The sequence below is a fragment of the Schistocerca americana genome, chromosome X (assembly GCF_021461395.2).
Source record: "Schistocerca americana isolate TAMUIC-IGC-003095 chromosome X, iqSchAmer2.1, whole genome shotgun sequence".
NCBI lineage: Eukaryota > Metazoa > Arthropoda > Insecta > Orthoptera > Acrididae > Schistocerca > Schistocerca americana.
Genome location: NC_060130.1, coordinates 354,651,760 through 354,671,117, shown reverse-complemented (window position 1 = coordinate 354,671,117; position 19,358 = coordinate 354,651,760). Strand labels below are relative to the sequence as shown.

Here is a 19,358-nt window from a genome sequence, read left to right as displayed (position 1 = left end):
AAACATTCCTTACACACAAAGAAAGAAAATATGTTATGTGGACATGTGTCCGGAAATGCTTACTTCCCATGTTAGAGCTCATTTTATTACTTCTCTTCAAATCGCATTAATCATGGAATGGAAACACACAGCAACAGAACGTACCAGCGTGACTTCAAACACTTTGTTACAGGAAATGTTCAAAATGTTCTCCATTAGCGAGGATACATGCATCCACCCTCTGTCGCATGGAATCCCTGATGCGCTGATGCAGCCGTGGAGAATGGCGTATTGTATCAGAGCCGTCCACAATACGAGCACGAAGAGTCTCTACATTTGGTACTGGGGTTGCGTAGACAAGAGCTTTCAAATGCCCCCATAAATGAAAGTCAAGAGGGTTGAGGTCAGGAGAGCGTGGAGGCCATGGAATTGGTCCGCCTCTACCAATCCATCGGTCACCGAATCTGTTGTTGAGAAGCGTACGAACACTTCGACTGAAATGTGCAGGAGCTCCATCATGCATGAACCACATGTTGTGTCGTACTTGTAAAGGCACGTGTTCTAGCAGCACAGGTAGAGTATCCCGTATGAAATCACGATAACATGCTCCATTGAGTGTAGGTGGAAGAACATGGGGCCCAATCAAGACATCACCAACAATGCCTGCCCAAACGTTCACAGAAAATCTGTGTTGATGACGTGACTGCACTACTGCGTGCGGATTCTCGTCAGCCCACACATGTTGATTGTGAAAATTTAAATTTTTTTCACGTTGGAATGAAGCCTCATCTGTAAAGAGAACATTTGCACTGAAATGAGGATTGGCACATTGTTGGATGAACCACTCGCAGAAGTGTACCCCTGGAGGCCAGTCAGCTGCTGATAGTGCCTGCACACGCTGTACATGGTACGGAAACAACTGGTTCTCCCGTAGCACTCTCCATACAGTGACGTGGTCAATGTTACCTTGTACAGCAGCAACTTCTCTGACGCTGACATTAGGGTTATCGTCAACTGCACGAAGAATTGCCTCGTCTATTGCAGGTGTCCTCGTCGTTCTAGGTCTTCCCCAGTCGCGAGTCATAGGCTGAAATGTTCCGTGCTCCCCAAGACGCCAATCAATTGCTTCGAACGTCTTCCTGCCGGGACACCTTCGTTCTGGAAATCTGTCTCGATACAAACGTACCGCACCACAGCTATTGCCGCATGCTAATTCATACATCAAATGGGCATCTGCCAACTCCGCATTTGTAAACATTGCACTGACTGCAAAACCACGTTTGTGATGAACAATAACCTGTTGATGCTACATACTGATGTGCTTGATGCTAGTACTGTACAGCAATGAGTTGCATGTCAACACAAGCACCGAAGTCAACATTACCTTCCTTCAATTGGGCCAACTGGTGGTGAATCGAGGAAGTACAGTACATACTGACGAAACTAAAATGAGCTCTAACATGGAAATTAAGCATTTCCGGACACATGTCCACATAACATCTTTTCTTTATTTGTGTGCGAGGAATGTTTCCTGAAAGTTTGGCCGTACCTTTTTTGTAACACCCACTTTTCTCCCCCCCCCCCCCCCCCCACACACACACACACACACAAAAATCAAAAAACAAATTAAAAGTATCAAGCCACAACACAACACAAACAAATGACAGACAAACACACAGCAACAGTTGGCAATGCTACACACCGAAAACACACATGTTGATCACAAAAAATTGAAAGTGCAAGTAATATATGCAATGTGATGAATGTGGGTGAAGGAATGCCAGGAATCAGCCAGCTAGAGTATGGAAACTAACAAATACATCTCCAGGAGCGCACACAAGTTAACAGTGTTGGAAATCATAAGTAACACCGAACGATAAGTTCACATAACAAACTTTGTGCTACAAAAGTTGATTTTAAAATACAAACAGGAGAATGACATGACAAAATATAATATAGCAGCATATTATATCTACCACATAATACGTTCATCGTATGTCTAAAAGGAAACATGTATTACAGGCCACTGATGATGTTTCCCAAATAAAAGAAGTGAAACACATATGGCAACTAAACGAACTGCCTCAAGTAGTTGCATAGACAGTACATACATCCATGAATTTAAAGCAACTAAGGGAAAGATGGAAAACAGAAAAAATTGTGATAATTTGTATGTGTTGAACAATAACATTGTCTAGTAGAGATTTAACTTTTTACTTGATGTTCATAGATTCATCAATTGAAAGAAATCAGAGTTTCACCCATTGTCATTTATCACCAATGCAAGTCTCAGATAATCAATTTCCATTGAAAGATATTAAATAGCCACAGCAAAGCAAGACATCTCTGCAGAACTGACATGAGCAGCCATACAATTGATTCACTGACAACAGTTTCGTGTGCCATGCTGCCTTGGTCTGATTTCGATTCCTTTTACTTTTCACCTCCTTTTCGGTTCCCTTCTCTTTCCTCACCATTACTCACCGTGAGCTGTCCAGTTGCTCAGTGCACAGGAATGAGTGCAACCCAGCTCGCACAAGCAGATATGTTACCGTGCCTAATAAGGTGTAGGAAAACAGCTTCCAATCATCTTGCAATGGCTCAATACAGGTTCTGTATCATTTTCATGGGAATACTAAACCATTCTTCATGCAAAATAGTGGCAAGTTTAGGTAACGATGCAGGTGGATAGCCATCGTGCACCCTTCTCTACAAAGAAGACCACAAAGTCTCAATAATAAAGAGATAGGATGACTGAGATGGCTACATGAGATGCAGTAATTCATCCTTGTGCTCACAAAACCAATCCTGGACAATGTGAGCTATGTGAACAGAAGTCCTGTCATCTTGAAACACATCACCACCACCAGGGAACAACTAATATTTTACCAAGGGATGGTCCTGAACAGGCAAAATGGTCACATAATCCTTGGCAATACTGCAAAATTCCACAGTAAGCATGGGGATCTTGGGATACCAAAATATGGCTGCCCAAATCATTGAACCTCTGGCACGTTTCTCTCCTGGGACGTAAACTCAACCAGAAGTTGGAAACAGTCTGAAACAAGACCCATGCAATTAAATAACTTTCTCACATTACTCAATACTCCAGATTTTATGGTTCTGGCACCAATTTTCCCATTACAGGCATTTGCATTACTGATATGTGATTTCAGAATTACAGATCGCTCTGAAATTCCCAGCTTATGAAGCTCTCTTCATGTTGTTTTGGTGCTGGCAGGATTCGTGAGTGTGGCATCGAGTTCTGCAGTGACTTTTTCAGCTGCTGTCCTCTTGTTCTGGCACCAGCAATGTATTGAGGACATAGCACAGCACCTGTTCTTGGTCAAATATGACAGTGCGAACTGCAGGCTCCACTAGTATCAGTATTTATGTTCAAGCATGCATTTCTCATAGTGTTTCCATATTTTTGTCCAACCCTTGTACAGGCTGTGTTCCGAAATGTTACAAGATTTACTATGTTCCAAAAAGTCACATACACAGATCTATTCTCTAAATAAGAAACTCTGCCATCACCAGCATATATTCTTAAGAAATGGGTGAAACATCAGTGAAATTTCTGCTTACTGGCACTCTCACTTGTGGTAACACATTGTTTCACACAAGGGAAGTATTCACATCTTTTTGAGGTCTATTTGTAATGTTTCCACTTAAAGTCGAAGGAATATTATCCTCCTCTGTATTGTAGTAAGTGGTCTACTTTTTGTCTATCACGTTCCATCTGCCTTGTAATAAATATTCCTAAGAGACAGAGCATTAAGTAACAAAAGATGCTCCTTTCATCACAATTTAATTTGCGCATTAATTTGGTTCAAAAGTATTTATAAGCTCTAAAACACACTCAAACTGTCATATCTTGATTTATCATCCCAAAGATGCTAACAGTTTCTAACTATATGAAAACTTAATTTCTTCCAAGTGTCCATTTAAGATAATGAAACATCAGAGGCATCAAATTTGCATTTAATGGAGAGTCATAGCAGAATCTAAAGGGGGGAGGGGGTAAGTCCGTGGGACAAGGGTGGCAGGATGAAGAGAAACTAACTTACCAGTTTAGCAGCTGATGAACTTGTGTAAGTAACTGGAGGAAGGATTATTTTCTTGGACTTGCAGGGAGTACTGCAATCTTGTGATACCTGAAATAGAAACAACAGCTATTTACTCAAATAATTACTTATAATAATGAGGACAATAAATTTTTGACAATATAATACAATAGGATAGATAAAAAATCTACTCACCAAGCAGCACGGCAGAACACACACATAAAAGGAGGTTATAATTAGGCAAGCTTTCAGAGCCAGTGTCTCCTCCTTCAAGCAGAAGGATTGAAGGGAAGGAAGAGTGGTGAGGGGAAAGGACTGGAGAGATCTAGGAAAAGGGTAGATTTCAGGAAAGTCACCCAGAACCAAGGTCAGGAGAGACTTACTGGATGGGATGAGAGGGAAAGACTGATTGTTGGTGACTGCACTGGACAAGATTTGAAACCCCAGGTTTTTCAAATCTTGTCTGGTAAGTCTCCTCTGACCCATGGTTCTGGGTGACTTTCCTGAAATCTACCCATTTTCCTAGACCTCTGCAGTCCTCTTCCGTCACCCTTCTTCCTTCCCCTTCAAGCCTTCTGCCTGAAGAAGGAGCCAGTGGCTCCGAAAGCTTGCCTAATTATAACCTCCTTTTGTGTGTGTGTTCTGCTGCTGCTTGGTCAAATAATTACTTAGCTATTTCACCTGTTTGGCAATTAATATCTATGCATTTTTATCCAAAAATACTGTAGCAACAGAAAAATTAGAGGATACAGATGCACACTGCAGGGAAGTTCTTCACCTCAGTGAAAGACATACACTTTCATTCTCCTTCACAACATGTTACTGATGTGACACCATATTTGTCTAATCTTGCTCAACATGGCAAAACAGAAGAATTCTTGGATCTTTTAGAATTGAGATATAGAAAATACCAAACCTGAACATCATATTGCTTTGGAGTGACTTCAAAGGTTAAATAGGTAGAGAAAACAAATTTAGGAACACAGAAGAGCATTACCCTACCCACAAAAGAACCAATAAAAGTAGTACGAGACTGATCAGTCAAAGTCAAAATTCTCATGTGAAGCTAATTTTGACCTCCTTCACGAAGCTTCCAAGAACAGCCAAATCATGGATATCTCCAAACCCAATGTTGGGAGAATTTCAGTTAGATCATGTAGCTGACTCTCAAAAAAGTTCTAAAGAAATTATGAATGTGAGTGTGAATGTTATAAGGAATGGTGAATTTGATTCTGACCTCAATCCCTCTAAAATTAAGGTTAAACTCTTAATATAATACCAACATACATATAATAACAAAATAATAAAGCCAAAAATATCAAGACAAATTTCAAATAGCTAAAGGTGACAAATGGCCAGATTATCTAAGGAAATTAATACTGCACAGAAAACATTTGGGCCACTCAAAAATAAAATATGGTGGAATGACACACATGAATAAGCTTTAAATGAGAGGACCTAATATGGGAAAAATTAGTATTTTCAAGAAAAATGAACAGACAGACCAATTTAAATAGCAAAGAAAGGCAACAGCAAATATGATTAGAAGAACTAAGAGAGTTTTTGAAAAGAGGATACTTGCTGAAATTGAGGAAAACTTTTCAAAAAATAATATCAATCATTTTTATAAGACATTTAAGGATAGACTGAAAAGATACCAAACCCCAAGTTTCCATAAATGAAAATGGCAGACTTGGCATAAGTAACAATGAACCCACAACCTGAAATTTTCAAACACTCATGAAAATCTAGAAGATTATGATTTACCTCCAACAATAAAAGAAACTAAAGAAGTAATTAAAACCTTAAAAATAAATGAAGCTTGTGGAGAAGACTCTGTTACAGTAGAAATTTTCTCTACCAAAAATAAAAAATGAGGAAGTATTAATCTTTGAGGAAATCTGGAAAACAGAAAAAATTACTGTTGAGTGGAAAGTAGCCTTAATATATCCACTGCATAATAAAGGCAATAAACAAGAATATTAACTACTGCAATGAAATTTATATGATACCAGTTGTACATAAAATATTTTCCGAATTTTATTAGGCAGAATATAAACAACAATGGACAGGCGAATATCACGGTAGTTTTAGGATGGGCAGATGATGTCTGCAACAAATGTTTAACCTGAATGTAATCATTTTTCACAGATTACTGAATAAAAAAGGTATTGTAGCAATGTCTGCTGATTTCAAAAGACCTCTGAGTCTATTGACACATAGACTACAGATAAAACAATATGAGAATTTGGTGCAAAGTCTAAATTAACAGATCTAATTTATGAAACACCTACAGACACAGTATTTAAAGTCAAATTTGTGTAACAAACATCTCACCCTTTGAAATAAACACAGGTGCACAGCAAGGTGATAATCTATCCCCGATTCTTTTATGTTCCAAGATAGAAAAAAAAAAGTGAGAATTTGGAATAAAAACTAAATGAAATGTGATTTTACCAATAAGGTTGAGAACAGGAAACAAAAATACTGGAATAAATTTTCTTGCATTTGCAGATGACTGCTACACTGTCTGAAAATGTGATATCTGCAGTACCACAAATTAATCTTTTAAAAGAAAAATCTGGTAGGACTCACTTAAGAATTTCTGCAGAAAAACATTTTCTTACATACATTAAAAATGAACTGAAATTTCTGGAAAGATATTGGCCAACTTGAAAAAATTTAAAAAAATTAAATATCTAGAAGAGATATTACAGGAAAATGGTCGGAAATAGATGCTATGGAGGAAAGGATACACAAAATGGGAAGGGCATATGGTATAATTAAAAACGTTTACAGCAAAAAAGTCATTACAACACAGCAGTGAAGCCAAAATATCTGTATGCAAGCGAATGTCAAGCATTAAAGTATAATTTAGATAGATTAAAAATACTAAAAAGTCTATGGGAGTTTGGAAATTATGTAGTGATGATGAAATTTATCAAAATGTAGAAAACATAGCAGAATTAATTGTGGTAACCCACGGTTACCACCTTGATCGCACTGGCACCTTACCCATTGTTAAGTTAGCAGGATGTGAGGCACTGACCTGTCACACATTATTCAAGTAGCCCGTGCTGGCGCACGGCGGATAACTTTGGCCGCCATGAGACAGCATACTCAGACAGTGAGTGCTGTCAGCTGTGCATCAAAAGCAGCTTGCACAGCTGCCACCCAGTATCATCACATGGAAATGTCACATCATTTTATGTAACTCCAGAGTGGAGTGATTTCATTCTCATTCCGTAATGGTTTAGGCTCTTGTCAACTTCACTCTGCTCACTGATCACTATATGGCTTTTTGGCATTGACTCTGCTATGTAAAAGGATGATGTACAGAATCTGTTCTCAGTGCCAGAATTACAGTGATTGAATTCTTAGTGACATTCTTACTATCGTTTCTTACAACACAAATGGCAACAAGTAAAGTTCATTCTTAACATGTTTCTTGCAACAGGCGCATCCTCGGAGGTCGTCCTACAGAGTTTACTACAGCAGCAATTTATCAACCACAGTATTTGGAAATGCAATAACAGAAACACACAGTCATGCTGGACAGGGGTTCGATGGGCCAGTTAATGAGGATTCAAATTTTGCTGGCCTACCCGGCTATATTCCCCGCCTCTGACAAAGACCGGGGAATCATATAAAAAACACGTAGGGCAACACTTTGTGGCCTTCAAAGCAAGATGCCAACTCAATTAAAGCTCTCTCTCTGTCATGGATCTACCCAAACATGAATCACTTGTTAGGGAAATCAGCCCCCCCTCCCCCAGGATCCTTCATCTTTCGTTTGACAAAATGTGTCACTTACAATTATTGCAAACATACATACCCATGTGATTTTCATGAGAGTGAAGTATTATCATCACAAGTGTCTTTTGTTACTGCTCAATCTCAAGAACCTTATGCATACACAATGGTTCGGAATGCTATCATGCCAAAAGGCGTTACAGTTTGAAGATCCCCCTTTAGAAAAGTACTCAAGATGGCCCAAGCATTTGAAGTTCCCTGTGCCTTGGGCCATCAATTAGATTCTTGGGCAGACATAGCCACCGTCCACTCGGACAGCAATTGGTGTATTCACATACACCTCCAAAAGCAGAGATCGCAGCAGGGAATGTGCCTGGCCGCCATGCTCCACATAAACACGGCCATGGCGAAAAAGTTCCGGCAAGCTCCTACCCTCGTTTTGTTCAACACAACTGGGCCACTTGTCCACAGAATTTGGCATTATGTCGTTTATGTCATAAGAAAAGTCTTATTGTGACTGTGTGCAATGCTTAGTCGGCTTCCGCTGTACGTCTCACGTCTCAGCCTATGGACATTAATGTCGTTAGGAATGTGTGTGACAATTTTGCAATTGTTTCAAACAAACTGTTCATCAATGTACGCATCAATGAAATCCCTCCTTCATGCCTTCAAGTGGCCATGGATGCAGCAGCCTCACTTCTGAATTCTAACGGTTATCTACACCTTGGTTCACATCTGCTGTATGCTACTTCGTGCCATCTTGTCACTTAAAACAGACAGTAGATTCCTATTCTTGGACAGTTAACAGCAAAGACAATACTCGAGGTGATGGTTTGGCCAGTGACATTTCTTGTAGCAGACAGTGTATTCACAGTAAATTTGTTTGGCTTTGATGCTTTTTGGGCATTTTGATTTATGGTCACTGATTCCATTCATTTAGTGTATGACCTTGTGCCCTGTCGAGAGTTGGACGACTTGTGCAAGGAATATTCTGACCTTTTTCACCGGGACTCAGCACAGCCACCAATTACAGAGCACATATCACTCTCAAATCCATGGTGTGACCTCGTTTTTCTCATAACAGGTCCATATCACTCGCACTTTGTGCTCAAGTGAAGGAAGAATCAAGCAGACATAGCTTTAGGCATCACAGAACCCATATTATGCTGCCCATGGGCCCCACTGTTAGTCATTATCAGGAAACTGACAGACAAGCTCCGACTTTGTGAGGATTTTAAAGTGACAGTGCATGGTCAATATGTACCCCGTTCCTCGCCCAGACAAACTCTTAAGGAAACTGGCTGGCGGACAGTATTTTTCAAAACTACATTTGGCAGAAGCATATTTACAGCTGCCACACAAAGAATCATGTCAGCTTCTTATTGTCAAACCACCTTACCGCCTGTATATGTACAATTCGTTGGTTTTTGGCATTGCTAGAATTCAAGCTATTTTTCCAAAGTTATTTGGAGCAACTTACATAACAAATCCCTTGTTGTATCAATTAGATCGCTGACACTGTCATTACCAGTCCCACCACCAAGGACAATCTTCACAATCCTCATCTTTTGTTTCAGACCTTGAGTGATGCAGGTCTCAAGAGCAACTTAGATAATTCAAATTTCTTCCAGACCTCTGCAGAATAGTTGGGACATTTTATTTCTCATACAGCCAACCAACAGTCACAGTGCGGCTATTGTGGCCCTACCGCACCCTACTTATGTGAAGGAGTGCCAAGCATCCTTAGGCAAAGTTGAATATTATCACAAGTTCCTTGCAAAGACAGCTTCAGTTTCTTATCCTCTAAATCAACTGCATAAGCAAGGTGCATCATTTGAGTGGACATCTGCCTGCAAAGAAGCATTCAGGCTGTTTAAAGATGGTTTACATTCTGCGCCGAGTCTAGCCACCTACCAGGCGGTGCACCAGCTTGCGGTTGCAACAGACACATCACAGTATGGTGCGGAATCACACTGTCTCAATGTAATGAAGAAGACTTATTCTTCAAGCTTGCAGTGAATTTACGGAAGACATGTGCCGTAGGGTAATCACTAACTTCAGTGTTCGTTTGACGAAAGTTAGGAATCGAAATGGTGGACATATTGAGCATGTGCTGAGTTAGAACGAGTCTCCATGGACTGCTCTTCATTGTAGTGTATGTTTCTTTCAGATTGTATTGACAAAGTTTATATTCAAAAACAAAATGGTAACGCATTTCGTGCGCCACCCTATATATACTGGTCCAGGATCGATTGTGAAATTTAACATTTAATCACTGCTTGTACTAAGTGTGCACATTAGCAGGCCAATCATCAGCAATGTTATTCACTGTGGCCTGAGCCGTCACAACGTAAAGTGCCCTCCGCCACACACCGTTGGGTGGCTTGCGGAGTATAAATGTAGATGTAGATGTAGATGTAGAACCTTAGAAGTGCTCCTCTGTTCTTGTTTCCAGTCCTCTCTGAGTACGTCAGGACCTGGGTGTGGATCTTCCTGCACAGCAGCTGTAAACACTGCATACACAGCAGGTACTGCTTCCGCCAGATCCATCTCCCGCCCCCAAGCCTTATGACATATTCATGGATTCAGTTCTGACATTGCTACAACCAGTCGCCAGGGTTCCACCCACTGGCATCAGCCCGCAGCAATGCTATCACTGACTGGTCATTTTCGGTGTTCTTCTGAAGTGCAGGCTGACAGGGAGCTCTTTGCCGCACAGACAGCATCAACCGGTGGCACCACAGAGGACATGGATGTTGCCTTGCTGAGCGCCAAGTACTGTCCCATGCTACAGTAAAGGGACACTGGGGTGGCACCAGCCTATAGTCATCTCAACAAAAGGAGAGGACTGTGGTAACTCGTTGTTACTACCTCAATTGCACTTGCACCTCACAGCCTGTTAAGTCAGCAAGACACGAGGCACTGGCTCATCACATGTTATTCAAGTAGCCACCCTGGTGCACAGCAGCTAAGCTCGACCATCAGGAGGCTGCACATTCAGACATCAGACAGCTGTGCACCAAGAGCGCCTTGAACAGTTGCCACCCAGTGTCACTATGTGGAAACATCATGTGTCATTCTATACAACCTTAGAGCAGAATGGCTTCATTCTCAATCTGTAATGCTTTATGCTCTTGTTAACTTCACTCCTCTCACAGAACACTGTATGTCTTATTGGCACAGACTAGGCCACGTTATAAGGCAATGTATGAACATGTTCTGGTGTCAGTATTAAAGTGACTGCATTATTATTGGCATTCTTAGTATTGTGTTACAACAATAATGAATGTTATTTTTTGGACATTTATATTAAATGTCAGACAGTAGTTAACCAAAAAGATCTTCAAATATTTGGGGATGCGAAGTCGCCAACAAGTTGGATCCACGAAGTGAAAAATGATTTAGAAAAAAATAATGCAAATGAAACAGCTGACAGAAGTGTTTAGGGAAAAAGTTATTGAATACGGAAGGATTTGAAGGTAGGAGAATGAGAAAAAACTGGTCTGAAGTGGTCAAAATACTGGAAGAAAGAACATAGTGAACAGATGAAAGGGTCCTGGAAGAAATTAAGGAACTAAAATTGACATGTGGTCTGTAGTTGGCCCATATACAAGGTGAAGAAAAAAGTCACACTTGGCAGTCAGCATGCAATTATTCATCCCAATTCAAGACTTATCTATCAAAACCTAGTCTCACCAACAGGTTTAACAGATTTAAAAAATGAGGTTCTCACAATGCTGTAACTGCCTGCAGTGGGCTAAGAATAGGTAGCACGAACTCTGTCCTGTGCTGGAGTAGCCCCATTAGCTCAGCGAGATGAGGCAATGTCATGGGCAATGATACGCAGATGCGCCAATGTCTGAGTTGTGTTCACACTGAGCTTTCACCCCCCCCCCCCTCCTCCTCCCACAATACAGGATCTTATGTATTTCTTTCTGTTACTGTTACCTTTATTTAAACATTAAGAAATAACATGTCCTACTTACAGACATAAATGACCACTTTGTTTTATCTGTGACACAAATAAAGCCAATAGAAAATAATAGCAGATACAGTAACACTGTCTGTATCCAAAGACGTACAAAAAACACTAGATTGGAAATTATGCTACATGCAATAATTCCATTCTGTACATTTTGACGCCCAGGCTTATCTTCACAGAGCCAGTACATATACATGCGAGCAACATTCACTATACACAAGATGTTCAAAGCGACCACCTTGTATTTGCAAACACTTCGTCACTCACTGGATCATACTTTGCTGGACCCTACGCAACACACCTGCATCCACCACTGCCAAAGCAGCAGACACACAAGCTATTAGGTCATGTACATCCATGGGTGGAATACTATAAACTTGTTCCGGTAAGTGTCCCCACAAACAAAAATCTGGTGGATTGTGAAGGTCTGGGGAACACACAGCCCAGAACATTGGACCACCACGACCAATCCATTTCCCTGGAAACACTTCATTTAAATAGCTATGCACAGTCATTTTGAAGTGTGGCAGTGCACCACCATGCTGAAACCATAGCTGTCACCGAACACCAAGTGGAACATTTTCTAATGCATCTGGCAAAGCATTCAAAGAAACAGACGATACAGGCGTGTATTAAACTTGTCTGGGAATACGTCAGGGCCCAAAAGCACTACTCCCGTAATTCCAGTTCACAGGTCTGTGCCAAAGTTTCAACGATGGGTTGAGTTCTGACCAATAATGGCTGTTGAGTAGGTTGAACATACCTTCACTAGTGAAAGTAGATTCGTCAGTACTTCTCATGTTAGTTATGGAATTTTCGTATACGTAATGATATGGATGCAGTTCTTCATCTTGCACCACTTCAACAACCAGTCTTTGAGATACCTTTAAGTGCCTTGCAATAACACAGGTACTTCACTGAAGTGACTGGGGAACAGTTTCAAGAATCACATTCTCTGTTTGTGGAGTACGTCTAGTCCTTGGATGACCTCTGTCGATCACTTGTGGGCAAATGTTACCAGTTTCCCATACGTGTAGCTTCAGGTGGCAGAAAACACTCTTAGTGGGCTGGTGCCTTTGAGGGTAATGCAGCATACACACAAGCAGCAGCGCCGGCCGTGCGGTTCTGGCGCTGCAGTCCGGAACCGCGGGACTGCTACGGCGCAGGTTCGAATCCTGCCTCGGGCATGGGTGTGTGTGATGTCCTTAGGTTAGTTAGGTTTAAGTAGTTCTAAGTTCTAGGGGACTTATGACCTAAGATGTTGAGTCCCATAGTGCTCAGAGCCCTTTGAACCATTTTTGAACAAGCAGCAGCAGCAGCAGCAGCAGCAGCAACAGCAACAGCTTGGTTATCTGATGCACCTAGCACCAAAAGCATATTGACATATTCATCATTTATGTACTCCATCAGAAGCTGTCTAGCATGAACTTGACATAACCAGTTATGGTTGTGCACCGAGTGTTAGTACACACATGCCTGTAGTTTAATGGATCCCATTGTCATGTGACAAAATGATGCGCTTATAAATGATGAGAACTAGGGAATGGACATCTAAAAAAATAAAAAGGAACCTGACGAGGATTCAAACCAAAGCTCCATAGTGTGTGTGTGTTTGATATCCCAGCAGTCTATTCAGTGAGATACAACTGCTGGTATGGTACAGCAGATGATACACGTTCCTCTGCATATTCCGCTGTGCTACACAATGTGACAATGTTGCCAGCTCCTCGCTTTCATACCCTGGTTTTCAAAATGAACCCAATCTGATTTTGTCAGATAAACTTTTGTCTGGACTCTGCATGATGAATCACAGGCTGACCTCCAAGGGCAGCATTTTTTCTTTACCCTGTATATAAAGGGGAGAAAGGGGGTGTGTGCATGCATGCTGATAGGAAGTTTAATAACACTATGTTCAAAGTAACAATTGGCAACCATCCAAATCTTCCCACTTACACATATTCAAATAAATGAAAATTTGCAGATATGAATGTTACTATTATTTTTTTATTAACTGTGTCCTTTTGCAAAAGAATTGGGTTCATTTTCAACATATCAACTTATTAACAGCAAAGCAAATAAGAGAAGTTGTGTTAAAAATAAAAAAGAAAGAAAGAATGAATGAAAGAAAGTGGGGATATGGGAAAATGTAACAAGAAAGGGGCATAACAACAGTATTTCTGATAGTTCTGTTATTGTTGAGCTAAATAACAGATTTAGTCTGTTACCTGTTGGAAGGGTAGGAACCTCGTACAGCTCTAAGTTAATAGGGTGGAGAAGACCATTAATTTAGTATCCGATAGTGATTTGGATTCCCCACCTGAGTGTCAACAGGGATAACACGTAAAAAGATACTCGAGCTACATAATCCGAGCACAATTTGCTCCCATGCAAAATGTTGCCACTGTCAGCGCCTCGTGTGGAGCTGGCCACTGACAAGTTAGCAGTAAACTATGCAGCTCAGCTCTTGCTAGTCTTTGAAGCCTTTAGTTGTGCACCACTGAACAGGCTGATCAGTAGTGTTTTGACCTTGCCTGTATTACGTCTGTGACTTGGATTGATCCCTGGACTACTGCATATTCTTAAGATGACTTTGCTACACTCTGGACTTGGCTTTCGTTAGCTGTTCACTTCGTGAACTCCACTGTCATTAACTTCAGAAATCGTCTGTTTGTACCACCTGTCTCTGTGTTACTGCTGGTGAGTGATCATAAACTGTTTTTTACCTACGCAACACAGGATACAAAAATTAATAAAAATTTCAAACACACATCAAAAACTGAGTTGAGTAGAAAAGGAAAGATCTTGTTGCTCGTAGCAGTCGTGGCGGAAGTGTAAGCCAACAGCTACAGGAGAAAGTATGATCAGGGTACCAGGTCACAAACATAACAAGCCATTGTTCTAGCCTTAGCCAGGTAATAGAGGATATTTAAGCACTGTCTAGGAATTTCAGTTACGACCAGGTATGGCAATTGTGGGGGCAGACAACAGTCTGGCTAAACACAGAGAATATAGTATAAAGAATGACTTGGGTAAGCTACATGCAGCCAGCAAGCAAACAATGGAAAATCCAGAATGGAATGTAACAATATTATGAGAAGGAAAGTTGCTGCTCACCATATATAATGCTGCATCACAGATAGGCACAACAAAAAGATTTTCACACTTAACGTTTTCGGCCAATTGCCTTTGTCAACAAAAAACACACACACACACACACACACACACACACACACACACACAAGCACAAACAACTGCAGTCTCATGCAGCTGAAACCACACTGCAAGTAGCAGCACCAGTGCATGATGGGAGTGGCAGCTGGGTGGGGGAAAGGAGGTGGGTGGAGCAGGAAGGGGGAGGGATAGTATGGTGGGGATGGCGGGCAGTGAACTGCTGCAGGTTGGGCGGCAGGCAGGGAGGGGGGAGGGAAGGAGAGGGGGAAGGGGGGGAAGTAGCGGAAAAGCAGAGACAGAGAGAAATGAATAAAACAATAAAATAAATTAAAAAAAGAGAGGAAAAAATACTGGGTGTGCTGGTGGATTGACAGCTGTGTAGTGCTGGAATGGGAACAGGAAAGGGGCTGGATGAGTGAGGACAGTGACTAACAAAGGTTGGGGCCAGGAGGGTTATGGGAAAGTAGGATGTATTGCAGGGAAAGTTCCCACCTGCGTAGTTCAGAAAAGCTGAAGTTGGTGGGAAGGATCCATACGGCACAGGCTGTGAAGCAGTCATTGAAATGAAAGATATCATATTTGGCAGTGTGTTCAGCAACAGGGTGGTGCAGTTGTTTCTTGGTCACAGTTTGTCGGTGGCCATTCATGCGGAGAGACAGCTTGTTGGTTGTCATGCCTACATAGAATGCAGCATAGTGGTTGCAGCTTAGCTTGTAGACCACATGACTGGTTTCACAGGCCTTTGACGGGATAGGTGATGTTAGTGATTGGACTGGTGGTGGTGGTGGTGGTGGTGGTGGTGGTGGTGGTGGTGGTGGGAGGATGTGTGGGACACGTCTTGCATCTAGGCCTATTACAGGGGTATGACCCATGAGGTAAGGGATTGGGGGCAGGGGTTGTGTAAGGATGGACAAGTATATTGTGTAGGTTCGTTGGGTGGTGGAATACCACTATGGGAGGGGTGGGGAGGATAGTGGGCAGGACATTTCTCATTTCAGGGCACAATGAGAGGTAATCAAAACCCTGGAAGAGAATGTATTTCAGTTGCTCCAGTCGTGGGAGGTACTGAGTTACAAGGGGAACGCTCCTCTGTCGCTGGACGGTGGGGCTTTTGAGAGGTGGTGGGAGACTGGAAAGATAAGGCACAAGAGACTAGTTTTTGTACAAGGTTGGGAGGATAATTATGGTCAGCGAAGGCTTCAGTGAGACCCTTGGTATATTTCAAGAGGGACTGCTCGCCATTGCAGATGCGACGACCACAGGTGGCTAGGTTGTGCGGAAGGGACTTCTTGGTGTGGAGGCTGTCTAAGTGAAGGTATTGCTGGTGGTTGTAGGTTTGATATGGATGGAAGTACTGATGTAGCCATCTTCGAGGTGAAGTTTAACATCTAGGAAGGTGGCTTGTTGGATTGAGTAGGACCAGGTGAAGCAAATGGGGGAGAAGTAGTTGAGGTTCTGGAGGAATGTGAATAATCCAGATAGCAAAGATGTCATCAATGAATCTGAACCAGGTGAGGGGTTTAGGATTCTGGGTGTTTAGGAGAGATTCCTCTAGATGGCCCATGAATAGGCTGGCATACGATGGTGCCATGTGGGTGCCCATAGCCGTACCCCGGATTTGTTTGTAGGTAATGCCTTCAAAGGAGAAGTAACTGTGGGTGAGGATGTAGTTGGTCATGGCTACTAGGAAGGAGGTGGTTGGTTTGGAATCCGTTGGGCATTGGGAAAGGTAGAGTTCAATAGCAGTAAGGCCATGGGCATTAGGAATGTTAGTGTACAGGGAGGTGGCATCAACAGTGACGAGCAGGGCACAGTGCGGTAAGGGGACAGCAACTGCGGAGAGTCGGCGGAGGAAATGATTGGTATCTTATATATAGGAGGGTAGGTTCCGGGTAATAGGCTGAGGGTGTTGGTCTACAAGAGCAGAGATTCTCGCAGTAAGGGCACATTAACCAGACACAATGGGGCGTCCTGGATGGTTAGGTTTAGGGACTTTAGGAAGCATGTAGAAGGTAGGAGTGTGGAGAGTGGTAGGGGTGAGTAGAGAGATGGGCTCCGGGTAGAGGTTCTGCTCCCATTCCAGCACTACACAGCTGTCATTCCACCACCACACACAGTCTTTTTTTTTTTTATTTATTTTTCTCTATGTCTCTCCTTTTCCGCCACTTCCTCCCCCCCCCCCCTCCCCACATCTCCCCTGCCTGCCACCCAACCTGCAGCACTTCAGTGTCTGCCATCCCCACCATACTATCCTCTCCCTCCCCTCCCCGCCCCAGCCTCCTCCTTTCCGCCACCCAGTCGTCACTCCCATCACACACTGGTGCTGCTGCTCACAGTGTGGTTTCAGTTGCCTGAGACTGAAGTTGCGTGTGTGAGTTGCATTTGCGTGCAGTTTTGTGTGTGTGTGTGTGTGTGTGTGTGTGTGTGTGTGTGTGTGTGTGTGTGTGTGTGGGCGCGCGCGAGTGCACGCGTGTGCGTACGCGCATGTACGTTTGTGTGTCTATTGTTGACAGAGGCCATCGACCAAAAGCTTTAAGTGTGAAAATCTTTTTGTTGTGCCTATCTGCAACTCAGCACCTCCACTATATCATGAGTAGCAGCTTTCATTCTCTTAATATTGCTACGTGCAGCAAACTCTCACAAAAATGAGGCTTTGTCAAGTTTCTGCAGCGGCATAATCATACCCAAGACACGGACTTTGTCTTAACAACAGTGGGGAAACACACATTAGCTGTTATTAAAGGTGAAAATAGAAAATATGGGGGAGGGGGGGGGGGGGGGAGCACTATGGTAGAATTCCTGTGATAACAGTTGTGAGGGGTAAGACACTTTTTTATGCTACAAATCTTGTTTGGACAGACTGCTTTACAAGAGGTCCAGACAAATGAAGTAACACAAACAGATGAAACTTGTCTGTCAGGAATAAGAATATTGGAGGACTACAAAGTTAAGGAACATCTTATCTGTTGATATGATCTAGAATTTCAACAGAAGTTTAAGTATTACATGTGTCTGAACACCATGTACATGCAGGAATCTATGTGTTAAACACACAAAAATTATTAGCCATTGCTGTAGGGAAACTACGAAAGGAGTAGCAGTTGAAATGTTGTTGGAATAACATTATTAATATTAATTTTAATTTTAATAATGAACAGCCTCAGTTGCACCGTTTACCTAGAAATTTACTTAGGTTTCAGTCGGGATAACCCAACCTTCTTCAGAATAACAGTATCTATCGTTTGTCCATAGTGGACATCGTCAAACAAACTACAAATCCATAAATTGTCGTCAGAATGTAAAACTTACTGGTACTGCCTCGGCCCCACTTTGCAACCGCTATGCGGCAGCTACGAGTGCTGTACAGTTCCAGTACAGCACTCGCGGCTGCCACATCGCGGTCGCGAAGTGGGGCTGAGGCAGTGTCAGATAAGTTTCACATTCGGACGATAATTTATGGATTTGTAGTTTTAGCTTGACAATGTCCACTATGTACAAACAATAGATACTGATATTCTGAAGAAGTTTGGGTTATCCCTACTGAAACCTAGGTAAATGGTGCAACTGAGGCTGTTCATTATTAAAATTAATATTTATACAGTTACTGACAGGGCTGCGAAATGTTGAAGATATTTAGGAATAACATTAAGTTAAAATCTATTGAAACCACTAGTTCCTGCTTAGATCGACCACCGGAAGCAGCATTTATGGATTGTTGTGACAGGAAAAGTCATTTATAATTATTGAAATATACAGATACACACGATCAAATATTCTTAGAAAATATCTGAGTAATTATTGTCCACCTAGTAAGACAAAACAAATGGTGGTCTGTGAGATTTTGTGTTGTGGAAAGTTCTGGTAGAATGTACATACTTTTGGACTAAAGGAGACCACTCAACAAAAAGTGGAAGTGGTGAGTCATCAAGGAGGGGAAAAACTTGCTAGCTCTTTGAGAAATCTTTTTTTGAGCTAGTTTAAAATAATTATAAAAGTAGGTTGATGTGAGGTAGTGTCGGGTGAGGCATGTATAGATAGTGTGTAGCGGGAGGCAGGGAGAGGGATTGGGACTCGGATTGGGTGGCTAGCAGCTCAGAGGGAAGCAACCAGTTTGCTGGTTAGGAATGTGGGAGGGTAGGGTGGCAGGTAAATGGGCTTGGCATGTGATGCATGGTTGTCTGAGCTAGTGGGGAGTGGCACAAGCTGAAGGTTATGTTGGGACAGGAACTGGGAGGGGGTGATAGGACAGAGGAAGAGGAAACTGTTGGGTGCAGGGTACAGGGACAGTGGGTTACGGGAGATTGAGGCCAGAACAACTATGAGAGTGTAGGACATGTTATAAAGGTAACTCTCATCTGTATAGTTCAGAGAAGTTGGCGCGATGGAGGTAAGGATTTGGATGGCTG

General features: G+C 42.1%; 1 protein-coding gene across 3 annotated transcripts in view; it reads right to left on the bottom strand.

The window, feature by feature from the left end:
- The window catches only part of LOC124556546, a 239,471-nt gene that overhangs the window by 27,372 nt on the left and 192,741 nt on the right, over positions 1–19,358 (bottom strand). For all 3 annotated transcript variants that reach the window (XM_047130500.1, XM_047130501.1, XM_047130502.1), the window contains one exon: positions 4,050–4,136. In XM_047130500.1, the coding sequence (XP_046986456.1) occupies positions 4,050–4,136 (87 nt within the window). The remainder of the gene's footprint in view (positions 1–4,049; positions 4,137–19,358) is intronic.